We start from the raw sequence: 17,339 nt of genomic DNA on the forward strand, positions 1-17,339 counted from the left end.
GGGGCCACAGGATCACCCAGGGTGGGGGCTGCACCTTGGCTTAGCTCCCCTACTCAGCCCCCAGCCCTCCCTGCATCCCCCAGCTCCTGATCTAGTGGGACACCCCAAATGCCTTTTCCGGGAGGGCTTGCTCCAGCCTCCTTTCTTTAGGTTCCACCCACACTCTGCTGGCCCATGAGGCCAGGTTTGGCTTTGCAGGGAAAACATTTATTTAGCAGCCACCGTGTTCAGCAGCGGCGCATGAGCCCACAATGGCCCCTTTGACTGGGCTGCCGAGGTTGGGAGGGGGGTGCTGGCTCAACGTGGCCGCTCCAGTAATGAGACCCAGGCCCACAGGAAATCCACCTGGGCTACCGCTGCTGGCTCAGGAAGATGGGGCCCCATCCAGGCCACTGCTACCACCTTCTGCCCCCACAACCCTCTGGTAGCCTCCTCCCTTCTTATGCCAGAACACTCGGCAGCCGCTAATTGAATCCAGAGCCTTGTGTGGCGGGGCCTGACTTGGCGCTGACATCAACGCCCCTAAGCCATAGGGCCTGTTCCCCAGGCCTGCCTGGGCTACTCCCTTTTTGCCAGGGTGAGGCAAGGGGCCAGGGGCCGAGACCCACAGAGGGGCACAGGCACTGGGCTTCAGGCACTCCAGCATCTGCAGGGCCTCTTTGCAGCCTCAGGGCCCACCTCCCCTCCCCTCCCCCAGTCTAAAAGGTGCTAGGTAAAGGTACTCTGTATCCATCACTGTTCCCGAGCTCTCAGCACCTTCCCTGGCCCCGAACCCCTGCCTGTGGTCTTCCTGGAAAACACTCTCACTTCTGCAGTTTTGGAAAACCAAACAGATCTGTACTACAGAGGGTAGAGGCGCATCACAGGGCAACCAACCAGGTCTCCACAGGCCAGACTCAGATCTCTGCTCCTGCTCCTGGGCCTCTGCCCCTAATCTCTAACAGCCTCTCCACTCAACAGAGGGCTCTGGCCATTGAGGATCTGTGCTGCCTTAACTAAGGCTCTTTCTCTGCAGCGGGAACAGAAAGCGCATGCAGAGGGGCAGTGAGACTGCAGGGCAGGTGGGCTGTGTGGGCCACCTAGTCCTGCATCATCTATGAGGGCCTGGCAGGACATAGCTCGAGGCACTGCCTCCACAGAGGAAGGCAGGTGTGGACTGCCTGTCAGACCCATCCCTGCGAATGGACCCTTGGGCACCCTCTTGGCACGTATCTACCATGAGCCTCTTACAGGAGCACTGCAGTTCCTGAGCCTGGGTAGGTGAAGGCTGTCCAAACTGTTCTTCCACGAGGTTGAAAGCTTGCCAGCTTCCGTCCCTGTTGCTGCACTGGGAGGCCGGACAGCGCTCTCAGAGGAGGCTGGGTGGACACAGCCCCAGGGCGGGACTTGTGGGAATGCCACCGTCTCACCGTGGCCCTCAGCAGTAGCCTGCCCAAGCCCAGGGTATATTGTCCAGGTCTTGGTGTCTGCTGGAGAGAGTGGGGTCCTGGACCCTCAGTTCCCCAAAGAGCAGGCTGTCCCTTTCCACCCACCCTGAAGCCCCCGCCTCCCACAGCCCTGGGGCCCTGCCAGAAAAACACTCGTTTATTTTATCTTTTATTTTTCTTATAAAAGGCCTTCATATCATCATTTTTCTTACAAAAACCAAAGTCTTTGTCTCTGAGTTTGAAAAACATTTTCCCAGAATAAATGGGAAAGGATCTCTTATAAATATATTTTAAAAAACAAAAGCAAAGCTTGTTCCTAAAGCGTCTTTCTTTCCAGTTTCTTTTGTTGCTTCACTCCCTGGGGCCAGGGCTGAGTTACACACCCATCCTTACCCCTGCTCTCCCTCTGCCGTCTTTCTGGGGGCTTCCTTCATTGCCCCCCCCCCAGTCTCCTCCGGCTGGGAGCCTGGCGGCCCTAGGCCTGTGTTACCAGCACACAGCAGAACCTGCCTGCCCTGTCCCACCCCAGAGGTTGCGCACTGCCAAAGGACAGGGCATATGCCATCCTCAGAGGTACTTGGGCCCTGGGGGTCCTTAGAGGTCTTCACCTGGGTCCCAGCATCTTAGATGAAGAGACCGAGGTCCAGAGAGGGGCAGGGACTTAGCTATAGTCACACAGTCCCTGCCCTGACGTGTCATCCTCATCATATGGATCTGAGAACTTCTTGGTCTGGCAGCAAGAGGGTTCCGGCCAGTCTCAGCAGGGCTGAGGACCCAGCCCAGTGGTCTACCCTTCCCCCTTAGATATAGGGCTTAGTGGGAAGGGGCCCTTGGAGGCCAGGCCCTGGGTAGCCCATGAGTGGCACCTCACACTCAGGCCCACCAGGCAGGGCCTCCCCAACACCCTCACTTGCCTTGGGGCCTGGCTCTAAGGGGGCCTTCACCCCCTCCAGCTCCAGGGGCCCAGGCCCCACTTGCCCTTTGCCCTGAGCTGCAGCTGCTGCGGCACGCCCCCGCCGCACAAAGTAGGCCACCCCTACAACGGCAAGCGCAGCCAGGAGCACGACAGCCAGGGCAGGCGCAATGAGAAGAGGCAGGTTGCCCTCTCGGGCCTGTGTGACAGGGGCATGGTTGGAGCGGGAAGAGGGCGTGCGGGCCTCTCCACAGGCCTCTTCACCCTCAGGCACCCACCCAGCATCCAGGGGCCTGACACAGATGGAGTAGGTGGCATTGGGCCGAAGCTGAGTGACCGTGTACTCAGCAAGTGAGGCAGGCAGCCGCAGTGTCACTGGCCGCTTGTCGGGGCCTGACAGGTTGCGGTAGGTGAGGCGGAGGCTCTTGAGCTGCACGGTGCTGTCCTGTAGGTAGCGCTGCAGCCCTACCTTCAGAGAAGTAGGGCTTATTGTCTCGATTCTGAGGGGCAGGGGCCCAGGAGGCCTCAGAGTGGCTGGGGCCAGGGTGGGCCATGGACCCTGCCTCACCAGGCTCTCACAGTACAGACCAGTGAAGCCTTCGGGGCACAGGCAGGCTAGGTGGCCCTGAGCCCCGAGATGACAGGTGCCCCCATTGAGGCAGATGGATGCCGGGCAGTCCTGGGTCTGGGGATCAGGCCCCACGGTGGGCGGGGTGGCAGGTGGCAGGCTTGGGGACTTGGCAGCGGGCTCCGTGGGATTTTGCCAGGTGGGGGCTGGGCTGGAAGATGTGGGTGTGGGTTCCCATGCCAAGGGCCTTGTGGTGGGCACTGTAGCTGTAGTGGTGGTGGCTGGGCAGCCGAAGTCAGCATAGTCAAGGTCCAGGAGCATCTGGCCAGCATTCTTGGGTGGGAAGTGGCAGCGTGTCTCCTCCGGGCTGGCCAGTGCCACACGGTTCTCCCGCACCCAAGGGCTGAACCAGCTCAGGGAGCACACACAGTTGAAAGGGTTGCGGGCAGCTGCCAGGAGCCGCAGACGGGGGAAGAGGCCTGAAAGCTCGTGCGGCAAGGCCTGCAGGCTCAAATTGCTCAGGTCCAGCTCCTGCAGGGCTGCCAGGCCAGCCAGGTCCTCGGGCCGCAGCTGGGCAATGCGGGTATTGCCAGCCAGCCGCAGGCGCGTCAGCCCCTGGAGGCCCTGGACTGCAGGAGGCACCTGTTCCAGCTGGTTGTCTGACACATCCAGGTCATGTAGGTTGCGCAGGCGGCCAAAGAGCCCCTCATCCAGCTGCTGCAGACCCAGGCCGGCCAGCCGCAGTGCCTCCACATTGGCCGTGTCCAGAGCACCAGGCTCCAGAGCGAGGAGGCTGTTATAGCTGAGGTCCAACAGCAGCAGGCTCGGTAGGTGCAGCGGGGGTAGTGCCCGAAGCTCATTGTCTTGAAGTTTGAGCTCCAGGAGGCGGTTAAGTGCATCAAAGGCACCGGGCTGGATGTGGTAGATGCGGTTCTTGCCCAGGTACAGGCGCTCCAGGCGCCGCAGGCCACGGAAGGTCTCGTTGGTGATCTCGCGCAGCCTGTTAGAGGTGAGGTCCAGATTGCTGAGGTTGGCGAGTGGCTGGAACACCCCATTGGGCAGGCTGGTGATCTGATTCTGTGACAGGTCCAGGAGCTGCAGGCCCGGCAGGTTGGCAAAGGTGCCAGTGTCCAGAGTGGTGATGCCGTTGTCAAAGACATATAGGCCCGCTGTGTCAGGTGGCACATCTCGGGGCACCGTGGTCCCGTGGCGGGCAGTGCAGAAGACTGTGTGTGGCTGGTTGCACTGGCAGCCAGATGGGCAGCCCTGCACCCCAGGCCCTGGGGCTAGCAGCAGCAACAGGAACAGGGGGACCCTGGAGTGCATCTTTTGGTCCCTGAGAGCAAAGAGGAAAGACAGGAGACCGTGAGTCAGGGGCCCAGGAGACAGTCATGCCAGGAAGGATGGAGATGGGAATTCCAAGCCCCCTTTACCACTCACTCCCTGCCCAAAATTCAATGGTACACTGTAGTTATGAGTCAGGTCTCCAGTGCCTGGGCTCAGTTCCTGTTGTAGCCCCATCGCTCCCTTGCTATGTGACTTGAAACAGTCATATGACTTTGTTGTGCTATCAGCTGATACTTCTGTACTATCACCAGGGCTCAGTGGCTTAATGCATGCAGAACAGGATCTGGCCCCCAAGCGTTCACTGACCACGAAGGACACCTTTACTTTACCTCAGCCTTCCCACCTCTCTGGCTCAGAGAGAACATGTGGTCAAAAGCATCAGGCTCTGTGCCCTTGCCCCAACCCTCCACCCCCAGATCTCTGTTGAGGTAGAAGGCAAGCAGGGAGAACGGTGGCTCCCGGATCAGCAGCCCCTCCTCACAGCTTCTGGGAGAGATTGGTGGGCAGTCAGCCCAGCGCGTAAGCAGAGAAGCTGGCTGCCTCAGGCCACCAGCCCCTGTTGCCACGCTCTACAGCCTCCAAGTGAGGAGAGACCGCAGCAGGAAGACTTCACATGGAAACTATGGGATCAGTGTTTTTCCACTTGTGAAGTCAGACCTGCCCAGGACAGGAGCCGTAGGCTGGCCAGGATGTGGCCAGTGGCAAAGTTCCTAGGGAAAGGAGCAGAGGGGCTGAAGCAATTGGTAGGTGTCCCCCTGGGAGAGGGTGCGTAGGGAGGGAACCATGGTCTTCATAGCCTCAGCAGGCACAGTACTAGAACTAGAGGTAAGGGGGTCCAAGCCTCCTTCGGCTGACCTAGGGCTCAAGTTGGAGACGTTGGCTGAGTGGTGTCCCCAGAGGCAGTGCCAGGCCTGGAAACACTCCCCAGATTCCTTCATCTACCATTTCTTGGGTTCTACACTGGGCTGGGCACTGGAGCAGAGCCGCAGCCCTTCCCACATGCCAGCACCACTGAGCATTCACAGCCACCTCTTAGAGTCCCCCCAGAAGCCATTCCAGGTGGAAACTATTCTCATCACTCCCAGAAGAAAGGAAAAGGGGGGCTCCTGGAGGTGCAGTGATGTGCTGCCATTGCACTGCTGCGAAATCTGACCCAGAGCCCAGATCCTTAAGCAGGTCCAGGTGTGGCTGGGCCTGCTGCCTGATGTGGACCCAGTCCTACCAGGGTGGGGGTGGCTCCCCCAGCTGCTCCAGGCGCCAGCTTTTAGGCTGGCCTGCCCAAGACAGGACGGGGCCACAGCATGGGCCCCCTTCAATCAGGCTTCTAGGGGAAACCCAGGGGACACCCCCAGCAGCAGTCCCCATGCTCAGGGCCCTTACAGCCCCAGAGAGGCTAGCACCCCTCCCTTCCAGGCATCTCTGCTCACACAAGAGCCTTTTGTACTGGGACTCAGACTCCCCTTCCCCTACGCTGGCGAGCTCTCAGGCCAAGGTAGGTAACATGTCTCTCCCCACAGAGTGCCTTCTGCCCCCGCTGCCATCCATTGGGCTGTCCCTCCCCCAGGAAAGCGGGCTCCTGGAATATGAGGTGGGAAAGGGGCAGGTGGTCCCGGGATGGACCACACAAGTCACTGGGGAGGCCGCTGCGGTCTTAGGCCAATTCTAGGTAAAGACTCACCTATGCCTTGCCTCTTTGCAGGGTCTCCACTACCTGGGAAGGGGGGGCCTTTGGCCTCTGCCCCTCACTAATTACCACTGATGACCACCTTTCAGAGGCTAGCCAGGGAGGCCTTTCCTGACCCCTAACCAGTGTCCCCTCCCCTGTTCTCTAGGCTCCTGGCTGCCTCATTCACCCTTGGCCCTGCCAGCGCCACCTCAAGGGGGGTCCATGCACCCCACCCAGCCTCCTCCCCTGCAAGGACTTGCTCCACCCTTACTGACTCAGAAGTCAGCAGATTTGGCCTGGCCGCCAGATGTGGGCTATGAGTGTCCCCCACCCCCCTCATCCACGTGGGGGGTGAGCCACCTCCCCCTGAATCAGCTCTCCTGGTAGAACAGTCTGGGGTCAGGAAGGGAGCAGCCAGGCTTGGGGTGGGAGGGGACCCTACACGTGGCCAGCCTGACCACCCCTGTGACGTTGGCTTCCCCTAGGACTTGTATAAGATCACGATTAAGAGCTCGTGCTCCAGTCAGGCAACCCTGGGCCAGGGGTTTCAGAGCTGTAAAGTGTGGACAACAGTTTCTCTCAGCTCTCTCAGCACCTAGGGTTTCTTCATCTGTCCCTCAGGGCATTCAGAGTAGACACCTCTCAAGACGGGGGGCTGCTGGGGGGCACTCCCTGTTCTTCACAGAGGAGGGGAGCAGCTTGGGCTCTGGCCTTTGCTCCTTTTAGTCAGCAAAGTCATCACTGGAGAGGGAGGCAGCAACTGCTGCGGGTCTGTCTGGACCCAGAGTGGCAACCCCACTGAGGAGCTGGGAGCAGAGGCTGCATCAGGAAAAGTGACTGGCATCCTGGGCTGGGGAGACACCAACAGCCAGCAGCTAATCTGTTTTCCACTCCCGAGGAGGCAAGGGTGAGCACCTTGACTGAGCCTGGATCCACCACCCAGGAAAGAGTTGGCACTAGGGCTTTGGAAAACAAGCTGGGGCTGATAGCTCCTCCACAGCATGCCTGGCACCAAGAGCAGGTCAGACGTCAGACAGCCCCCCGGGGGGACCTAGAGGACCAAGACTGACTGGAGGGGCAGGCGACAGCCATCTGGTGGTAGGAGACTGAAGCCTGAATTTGGACCCAAGTTCTGCCCCCTAAATAGTTTCCCAAGTCCCTTCCTACCTGTGGGCCTCAGTTGCTTAGCAGCCCTGCCTCACCTTCCAGAGTTGTTCTGAGTACCCAGTGTTCTGTTTGTTTTCAAGGGGGAAGTTCTCCTAATGAGTTCTGGAAGCAATTCTGCTTGTCTGGGCACACGCTGGTGTGTGTGTGCGTGCATCAGGGATGGGGGTGTCTCAGGGTAGTGGTGGGGGGTGGGTCATGGTTGCTCTTGCCCAGCCAGTTACAATTTCAGCAGCAATGAAGGACCAGGGGCCTGGGCTTTGATATCTGATCCACTGACCCAAGGCAGGGAGGTGGGACCTTTCTCTCTGCACAGGGTGTGGGGAGAGTTGTGGAGGCAGTGCTGACATGGGGGTGGGGGGGTTGTGGAAAGAGGGCAACAGGGTCCAGGGCATCTGTTCACCACCTGGATTCGACACAGCCTCGCCTTAGTCTGGCCCTGCTGTGGTTTGGTGGAAAGAGGCAGCAGGCAGAGAGGCCTGGGCTCTGCTGCTGGCCTTACCAGACTCCAAGGAACGGTTGCTGGGATGGTGCTTTAGGCTCTTCTGACTGCCTGTGTTTGCAGCCCGGCTTTGTGGCCGCCTGGCCATGGGCCTTCATCTCAGTCCCCATCTGTGAAGTCAGGGGGCTAGTAATGGTGCCTGGTTTTCAGGGCCAGTAATTTGTACTTGGAGCACATTCTGAGTGGTCAGTCAACATTGGCTACTTGAGGGAGGGTGTTATCCTTAAAACCCGAGCACTGCCTTCCCCACACTCAGGGGAGGGCACCATGGTGTTTGAGGGGCTTTGCACCCCTTTAAGCACAGACAGGAGGCCCCCTGGGCTGAGGGTAAAGCCTCCATACGGAGACTGCCCCCCCAACCTGCACCGTTGAGTGTAGGCGTAGGAAAGCAGCCTGATGGGGGGTGCCCCCATCAGCACATGATCTCAGGGTGGGGAGAGAGCACAGGGAGGGCTATGAGTAAGGACATCCATCATCTCAGCTCTCAGGGAGACCCAAAGTGCCACCACCCACTCCCAAGTGTGGGACGCACACAGAGGCACCCGCGCACACAAAAGCCCTGGGTCAAGCAGGGGCCAGCAAGTGGGTGGAACTTGGACATTTGAGTGACCGAATCACATCTGAGGCTGGAGTATCTCACTGTTCCTGGGGAAGGACAAGCCAGCACACCCCTCTTTTGTGCCCAACGCTGCAGAGTGTGTGTGGGGGTCTGGTGCCGCAGGCCTGGCCCTGGGGCCCTGGGCCTCTGGCTCCCAGTGTTGGCCCGCCTGGGCTGAGCACTGCCGGCCAGGCCTGGCAGCAGCCCAGCCCAGGAGTCTGCCAACCCCTCAGGCAGGCGGGACTGTGCCGGCAGCCAGGACAGCTGGCTCCAGTTTCGCTGACGTGTCTGAGGAGGCTCAGGGCCCAGGTCGGGTCCGCCCGTCTCCCCATCCCTGGGACAAAGCAGCCCCTGGCCCAGTGGGGCAGAGAGGTTGGGGTCTCCCTCCTGGGCCCTTGTGGAAGGGGCCAAGATGGCAAAGCCTCAAGTTCCTCAGAGATGGCCCTCTCTCCAGGTGGGGGCGAGAGAGCCCTGCCCTAAGTTTAAGGTGGAAGCCCCTGCCCATCTGGGCGTCTCTGCCTCACTCCACCCACTACTCCACCTGGCTCTGCTCCTACAGATAAGACCCTAAAACTCAGTTTGTGGCCCCATCCAGTTCCTTTCTCTTTCTGGGCTTCCATCTCCCACCTGGAACCCCAAGGGCTTCTCAACCCCAGCTACACATCAGAATCACCCTGGCAGTTTTGGAAAGTTCCTGAGGCCTGGCAGAGCTGTGTTTTGGAGAAGCTCCTTGGGTGAGTCTCACCTCCAGCTAGGTCTCAGACCCTGGGACAGGAGGCTGCAAAGAGGACAGTGTGGACATCAGCTTATTTCTCCCAATAAGTGGAATATCCCTGAGCAGTGTAGGAGATGAGCAGAAGTCTGCCAGGCCCCAGGTGGGGACCTCCTGTGGCACTGTGGGTGACTTGGGAGCCACCAGACCTGTCAGCCCAGAGCAGGAAGATCAGTGACTAAGGCCAATGCATGGCTCAAGTGGGCCCCTGGGGCAGTGGGATGTCCCATCTCGGTTGGGAGAGGTGCCACTGTGTTGGGAGAACACACTGGCTTCCCCGGGAGCTATGTGGTAGCTGTGGCCCAAATAGAAATGGGCCAGTCCAGACGCCACTGTCGGCACGCGCAGGTGTGATGCCACCAGGGCTGGGCTCAGACACAGCCTCCTCACTGCCCTGTTTCCACCCAGAGCCACGCACCCATCAAGTAAGGTCTTAACCCTACAATTAACCCTGAATTTGCCAGGGGAAGGTCTTAGTCACCAAGGGAGGCCACCAGCCCCAAGTCATCTGGGCCCAGGCTGTCTGGGGCCTACACAGGGCCTAAGAAGGAAGTGTCCCCAGAGGAGGTCTTGCCCTTCTCATGCTCATCATGCCCAGGGATCTAGGTGACCCTGTGGCAGAAGTGGCCCTTCCTGGGATCTGTAAGCCGATCAGTGGGCAGGTGAGATTGACATGGGGGGCCACGACCCTGCCCCTGCCCTACCCCTCTCACTTTTCACGGCTGCCTAGTCAGGCCCCAGTGATCGCCCCAGCCCCAGCCCCTTCTCAGTGCTAGCCAGCTCTCTTCTCCCTCCTTAATTAAATCTCTCAGGCAGCCTCAGAGGAATGTCAGAGCCTTATTGCATTTCCCTGGAGGAGACTGGTGAGGGGGCCTTCCCCAACCTTGGAGAAGAACTGGCTCCTTTCCTGCCCCCACCCCCTAAACCCGAGGTGGTCTAAGGGAGCCTGCTCCAGCCTCCTCATACCCAGGAAAGTGGAATGAGGAAAAGCGGGGGAGGCCTACAGGCCTGGCCAGCCAGGCGGCCCAGCCAGCTAAAGGAAAGCAATCCGGCTGGCTCTGGAATGTGGAAACCGATAAAAGGAAGAAGGCTGAGCCCGCGCCCGCCCGTGGTGCATGCAGACTCCCGCAGCACCCCTACCCGCCCCCAAACATAGCCCTGCTCCAGTCACGCGCACACGGACACACGCCCACGCCAGGAACACGCCCAGTGGGCTGTCTTCTCACTCACACCCTCCCCCTTCTCCAAGAACTCTCACAAATTCCACAGCAGTGAGGGGAACTGGGTTTCTTGGCAGTGCAGACAGAGCCTTGGGCTCTCCAGTCCAGGGAGGGGACTCTAAGGAGAGCTGAGGGGGGCGCTGGAAGGGGTCTAACCCATTTAGGTGGCATTGCTGCCCTTCCTATTAGCTCAGGGCTTGCCAAGAGATGCTTCTGTGAGCAGATGCTCACCCAGCCTCCTCTCTGGCCACCAGAGGGTAACTGACTGGCTGGCCTGCTAGGTGGGAGCTGCCTTTTGGGCTCAGCTGGGCCCCACTTGCTTGTCCCCAGGAGCTGCCTACTCCAGGGGTGGGGTCTACTTACAATCCCCCTTGAGGACTCAACTCTCTTTACCTGGGACTTGTCCCAGCTCCCCCAGGGCTGTTAGTGGGGGAGTTGGAGCCAGAAACTGTGGACCCATCTCCTGCCCAGGGCATCTCCCTGGCCCCAGGGCTGCCTGCCAGAAGGGCCTTCCTGGTGAAAGCAGAGGTCTGGACAATGTCTAAGGGTCTTCTCATGTTGACCCCCTGCCCCATTTCCACTCCAGAGAGTAGTGCCATCCCAGCAAATACCCTGGAACACCAGCCCCTACCGATCCCATCTGACTCTCTGGACCCACAGGTTCCAGGGTAGCTGTTTCAGTATGCAGCCACATGAAGCCAGGGAGGTGGGGACAGGCTATGCCAGGCCCCCAGCCTGGCACGAGCATCGTTGTCCCTCCCTGGGCCCAGGAGAGGCCAAATAATGGTCTGGAGAGAATCCAGCTGGGCTGCTCATTACCAGAGCCCTCTTCCTGCCTCTGACACTCTGTTTACAGAAGCTCTGGGGCCTGATTCCCCTGGGAGAAGACAGCAGACTCAGGGGACTGCTCTCCCATCCCCCCTACCCCTGCTTGCCTTAGTGTTGTTGGGCCTTACCAACAGCTGGGTCCTAAGTGGACTTCACTGCCTACTGGAACAGCCTAAATGGCCCCTACTCAGTGGATACCAGCCCAGCCATCCCTTCATGCCCTGGGAAAGGACCTTTGAGATTGAGTACTGTCCCCCAGCTCCAGAAGCTCTTGGCCTGGGGAGGGGGCACTGGGCCCAGGCATTTCTCTCCAAAGCCTCTCCTGCCCTTGGTACAAAAGGTAAGCAGGGGGACACTGAGACTGTTGTCTCTGCTCTTTGTCCTTCCCACCTTGCAGACTCCATCTGTAGACCCCAGGGGGTGAGGTGGTCAATGACCCTGGTGTGGTAATGGTTGGCACCAATCTGCTGATCTACCAGTGACCACAGAGGGACCTCAGCAGCCCTCAGGCCTAAGCGCTGCCAGCTCTGGGACACAAAGGACTAGGCTGGCTCAAGGCCATTGGGTTCCTAACCCAAGCAAAGCCCCTTCTGGCAGAGACAGAGATGAAACACACTAATACCTGGGCCCCAGTCAGCCACTGTCTAAAGTGTGGCAGGAGTAGAGACTGGGGATGGTGGGGGGCGTGGAATGGTGCATTAGTACCTTCCAGCCACCTGATCACACCTCCCCAGGGCCTGCATTGCCTGTGCACCCCATACCCCAGCTTTATCCTGAGTGACAAGGGCCATTAGGACCCCAAGGAGCCAATCTGCACAGGGACATGTGAGCCTCCAGAACCAGACTACTCCCACTTGAGGAGGTAAAAGTGACCCAAGACTATGATGGCATGGCCATTCCCTCAAAGGGGTTTAATTCATAAAACTGGTCATGCCAGAGGGCCCAGTCGTGGGAGGAGGAAGCAAGGGAGGGGGTGTTTATTTTGTCTGCTCGCAGCCCCGCGGGCTGGCCTGCCAGTGAGCCCTGTACACATACCAGCGCACACCCGGCCACGGGACTGTCCACGCCGGGTCGAGCCAGGTGATGGTACGGGGCTGAGGACGCATGCCCACTCTGAGTGCGTGTGAGCGGCGGGGGTGGGAGGGGGGTGCTGCATGTGCATAACCCTTTTCGGTGGTGCCCCCCAATTCCAGTCCTCAGCCCCCCAGCCCAGCAGACACTCACCAGACAGTGGCGGCGGGAGCCGGGCCGGGTGGGCCGCAGCGTCAGTCCTTCCCCGCTGGTCAGACCAGAGGGCTCCTGGTTCCCGAGGTAGCCGCGTCCGCGTACCCCCACCGCGGGCTGCGGAGTCAGCTCTCGGGAGGCGGGTCGTTCCTTTAAGGCAGGGGGGAGGGGCTGCGGCCGTCGGAGGGGCGGGGTCGCTCCCCATTGGTCAGGGCGGAGCGGGGCCCAGGGACTGCCGCCTCACCTCTCCGCTGTTGGGTCTTTTGACTGGGCGTCCTGGTCCCCTCTCCGCACCTCCCGACACCCCAGGTGGATCTACCACTTGTTTGCCTTATGACTCTGAGCAGGTCCCTGATTTTCGTGTAGAAAGCAAAAATTTGAGTGAGACGGAATCTCAAGCCCGGTTGCTTGTGACACACCAGAGACAGGTGACGTAAATTCTCAGAGCAGACCTCAGAGCTGTGCAGACCTGGAAAAGCTGGAGAGGAAGGGAGTGGGGGCTGATGTAAGGATTCAGCCCCCTTGACCTGCCTCAGCCTGCCAGAGCTTTGGACTTTTCAAGAGAAACTGGAAATCCGGATTTTTTGTTTTGTTTTTTTTTAGGTGAAATCTCTCAATGTGCTATTGTTGGTAGCTAATCCCAATTTCAAAAACTGCTGGGCAGGCTCTACCAAGCCTTTCTGAGGGTCTCCCTCATACAAAACTCTTAATGCCAAATCCGAAATTCTGGGTTCCTTTTAGCCCAACAGCTTTCAGAGCTGTGGGCATCCCTGGACCACTTCTCCCACATTGATGACGGCTTCACAGTTACAGACAGCTCCAAAGCCAGAGTGTGTATGTGGTGGTGTGGGGCTGGGATGGGGCAGGATGTTAGGCCTTAACGTCAGTGGGTGGGGCCTGGGTGCAGCTGACAGTGGCCCTTGAAGGGGCCAGAGGGATGAGTGCCAGGGACTGGACTAGTCCACAAAAATCCCCTGCCTTGGAGGATTCCAGGAAAAGGCTCTGCCCTCCTCCCCCTCCATGTTTGTGGTCAAAGGCATGCCTCAGAGCTTTGGGACCCAGCTCAGCTCCTGAGTTCTAGAGGGCCCCGGGACACCCGCCCCCTCTTCTAACCTGGCCTGCAGCCAGTGCCTTTGCCTGGGCCAGCTTGAGTCTCAGTGGGCCCAAAGGCTTGTGCCATGAAGCTAGGCCACACCAGTATGTGTGTGTGTGTGGGGGGGGCGTTCTTTGGAGGACTTGATAACCTCCAGAAGGCAGGACAGCCTCCATGTCCAGTTGCTAATGAGCTAAGCAGGGTTCAGTGCAGCGCTTACCTCCCAGACTTACTGTCTCAGCTCCTAGCCTCCTCATGGCCTCTCCCACACCTGCACCCCATGCACATCCTGGTATTTGTGAATGTGCAGCATGACGTGCAAACCTCTGCTCTTGGTGCAGAGCTGCCACTTAGGTGTGTTTCATTTGGCATGTGTGGGACTTTTTAAAACTTTGATGCCATTGCAAACACTAAAAATCCGGTGGTTTCACATTAAAATGGGACTTCCCAGCCTGCCTTGAACAGGAACTCTAGCTGGAGCCAAGTGCCCCCTTTGACCAAGCAAGCCTCAGGCTCACAGGTCACCCCAGTCCCCACCACTTCATTTGTCTCACACGAGGCAACTTTACTCACTCAGTTTCCTGAAGCATTTGAGTTTGCAGTCAGTACCATGTGGCTGTGGTCAGACTGTCTTTGTAACTCTGCCTTTGGATCCTAACGCCCTCAGGAGTGTCCTCAGATATTGTAGGAGGGAGGGGTTGCTCTGAAGACCAGCCTGACTTCATCTAAAGAGTAGGTCTTCCTGACAGGCTCTGAAGCCTCTCACTACTGCAGCCAGTTCTCCATGACCGAGCGACCCCACCTGCCTAAATGGTCCGTTCCCTGCCCTGCTCTTGCACCTTGGACTCAGGCCATGCTCTCATCCACCCAGAGGTTCAAGGGAAGCTTCCAGACTGCTCCCCAGTTTGTCCATCCTTTTCTCATATGGTTTCAAGACACCACCTCCCTTTAAAACCTGGTTACCTGGAGCCTCTTTGAGGTCAGGAGTTGAGGAGTGTGAGGCGCAGCTTGGTCCAAGGGGATCCCCACTGACCAGTTTATGTGGCAAAGGCAGATCCAAGGTACCTGGACTGATTTGGACCAGTGGCAGTGCCTGGATGTATAGGTGGGCTGGTGGGGAGAACCAGAGGACTATTGAAGCTGCCCTTTTCCTAGCAGGCACACCCCAGTACTTCCATGCTAATTGCAGGAATATTGGGAGACCTGATGGAATTATCAGAGGCTGACCCCTCCCCTATGTGATCCACTCTGCACCACCATCATTCTGCATCTTCTGGGACCTGGGCTCGGGGCTAGGGACCACATCTGGCTCTAGATTGAACCCGGGTCAGAGCCCTTATCAGCAGCAGGCCCAGATATTAACCCTCCCCCTGTGCCATGGCAGTGGGAAAGGTGCCTGAACCAGCTCTCACCACCTCTGGCCCTCTGCCAAGCTGGGGCCATGTTCTACATTCCAGACCCAGACCCCAGGTTGGCTCTCTTTATAAGGCCTGGGGTCAGGCCTGTGCTAGTTGTTGGCCAGCCCGTGGGGCTGGTGCCATGACCCTATTTCCTGTGCCAGTGCTTTGGCAGGCAGGTGCTCCTGCCTGACAGCTCCCCAGATAGCTCCGCCTGAGGCAAGGAAGACTGGCTTGACCTGTCAGAGGAGCCAGCCCTGCCCTCTGTGACTTCCTGCCCCCATACCCGCAGCACCTGAGCCAGTAGGCCAGCCAGCTGGGACTGACAGGATGGGGGTACAGGGAGGCCAGGTCAAACCTCTTAAGGAGGGTGGCCTAAAGCACAGGTGAGCCACTGATGCTGTGGTGGAACCCACAGTCCCACCAGTTCTCACCAAGGCAACAGGAGCCTCCAGCCCACTTGCTTTCAGAGTCTGCCCTGAACCCATCACCTTTTCTTTCCACTCCTCCCACCCATCTCCACATGGTGATTTCTGCTCAATGCACATCTGCTCCTATCCCTGTTTAATTAAGATGTGCCATCAGCTTTTCATTTCTTGTTCAATGGAGGCAGAACACTCCTCCTGATGTACCAGACCTACCCTCCCCATCCCAAGCCTCAGCCCCTCATCCTCATTGTCCAGGCCATGTATCCATCTGCCACAGGCCCTCTGCTCATGCTGCTCTTTCTGCCCGGAACTCTCTCCCCTGCATGTGGGACTCTCTCCTCTGCCCTCTGTCATGTGTCGTCAGAGAACTTCTCCTTCACATGTTTAACTGTGTCTGCCTCTCCAGGTTGGAAGCTCCTTGAGGTCAGAGGTAGGGTCTTTTGCATCCACCTCCAGTCATACCTTAGGCTGAGTCAAGGGCCAGGCATAGACCAGCCTGCCTAAGGAATGAATGGATTTAGTGAAAGCCCTATTACAGTTGCTAAAGGGACCTGTGTCCATCCCCTCTGGAGCCAGCATCATTGGGGGGGGGCGGCCAAGGCCACACATTCACCTGCCTTCCCCTCCCCCAAGGCAGGCAGTGGTCATACCAGGCCAAGCAAGGCAGTTCTGAGCCCAGCTCACCCTGTCTGGCCTGAAGTAAGTAGAGGCTGTGTTACTCACAGGTGACCGGCCCAGGGCCCTCCAGGAAGCTGTGGAGGCACCCATGGCCCCACCCAACTTCTCACCTCACTCTGTAGTCTCCAGCAAGGTAGGGGGAAGTAGGCCACAGGCAAGCTTTGGGAAGCTGGCTGGGAGGGGTAGACAGGCAGGTGAGGAGAGGGCTGGGCCCTTTGTTGCCTGGGTGAGGGATGGAGGCAGCTGCCACAGCTGGATGACCTCTGATCACAGGGACCACAGTGAGGACGGGGTTCTGTGTGGGAACAAGTGTCGAGGTAGTGACCCAGGCCTGTGGGTCCCCCGGGGACATGAGACTAAGACCAGAAGCAAGAAACAAATGGATGGTCCTGACAGGTGTGGCCCAGTGGTTGGACGTCATCCTGCAGACCAAAGGTTCTCAGGTTAAATTCCTGGTTGGGGCACATGCCTGGATTGCGGGCTGGGTTCCTGCTTGGGAGTGTACAAGAAGCAACCAATCAGTGTTTCTCTTATACATTGATATTTCTCTCCTTCTCTTTCTCCCTCCCTTCCCCTCTCTAAAAATAAATTTAAAAAATCTTTAAAAGAAGCAAATGGATGAAGGCACCTGCCCGAGTTCTCCTGGGCCCCCTTCCCCTGAGACTATGAGCTTGAAGGCAGCACTTACAGGGCTGGAGGTTGCAAAGGGCCTCTACAGGGCCTGGGGAAGGCATCATAAATCTCTCGGCAGCAACAGACCCTTAGCCAAGACCAGATGGGCGCAGAATAACAGGGGTGCTGGGGGCCTCCAGCCTGCCCTCCATGTTCCTGGCCACCACCCCTCCCCAGGCCTGCTTTGAGAAAGAGGGCAGGGAAGCTTGGCAGCAAAGGAGACCCTACTCTGGCCCATGGCTCAGTCTTGTGCACAGGGGCCCCAGGCTGGTGCTGGGGGTGGAGTCTGAGTCTCCAAGATATCATCAAGGCCCCAGGAGCCTGGGTTGATTAAGAAGATGGCCCCCAGCCCTGGCTGGTGTGGCCCAGTGGATTGAGCGCACACCTGTGAACCAAAGGGTCGCCGGTTCGATTCCCAGTCAGGGCACATGCCTGAGTTGCAGGCCAAGTCCCCAGTTGGGGGAATGTGAAAGGCAACCACCCATTGATGTTTCTCTCCCTCTCTTTCTCCTTTCCTTCCTCTCTCTCTAAATAAGTAAAAATAATAAAAAAAAAAAAAAAAGAAGAAGAAGATGGCCCCCAAACCCTAGTGCAGACCTGTAGCACCCACCTGACTGCACTGTATAGGGATGGGGGGGATCCTCCCATCCAGCACCTTCTCACCTGCCCCAGTAATACTGGCCTAACATCTAAGCTGGCTAAGGTGGGACCAAGGACAGACTATGTGTGGGGGTCTGCCTGGGGTGAGATTGGGACTGAAGTGCAAAGAGAGGGGATTGCTCCCCAGTGCCCAGGGCCCAGTGCAGGTCCTAAGTGAAGTAGGGAGGCAAATTGAAGATCTG

General features: G+C 58.5%; 2 protein-coding genes across 4 annotated transcripts in view; one reads left to right on the forward strand and one right to left on the reverse strand.

The window, feature by feature from the left end:
• Positions 1-17,339, forward strand: part of LOC123807103 (coronin-7) — a 56,080-nt gene that overhangs the window by 29,416 nt on the left and 9,325 nt on the right. The window lies entirely within an intron of this gene.
• VASN (vasorin) lies at positions 1,584-12,356 on the reverse strand. Its single transcript, XM_045820657.1, has 2 exons — positions 12,230-12,356; positions 1,584-4,244 (listed from the first exon to the last, which is right to left on the reverse strand). The coding sequence occupies exon 2, from the start codon at positions 4,232-4,234 to the stop codon at positions 2,228-2,230; it is 2,007 nt and encodes a 668-aa protein (XP_045676613.1). The 5' UTR covers positions 4,235-4,244; positions 12,230-12,356; the 3' UTR covers positions 1,584-2,227.

Source organism: Phyllostomus hastatus, unplaced genomic scaffold (genome assembly GCF_019186645.2).
Source record: "Phyllostomus hastatus isolate PE091 unplaced genomic scaffold, TTU_PhHast_1.1 phas_scaffold_442, whole genome shotgun sequence".
Lineage (NCBI taxonomy): Eukaryota > Metazoa > Chordata > Mammalia > Chiroptera > Phyllostomidae > Phyllostomus > Phyllostomus hastatus.

Coding starts and splice junctions, on each gene's coding strand:
- VASN (XM_045820657.1), bottom strand. CDS start 4,234: ATGCACTCCAGGGTCCCCCTGTTCCTGTTGCTGCTGCTAGCCCCAGGG.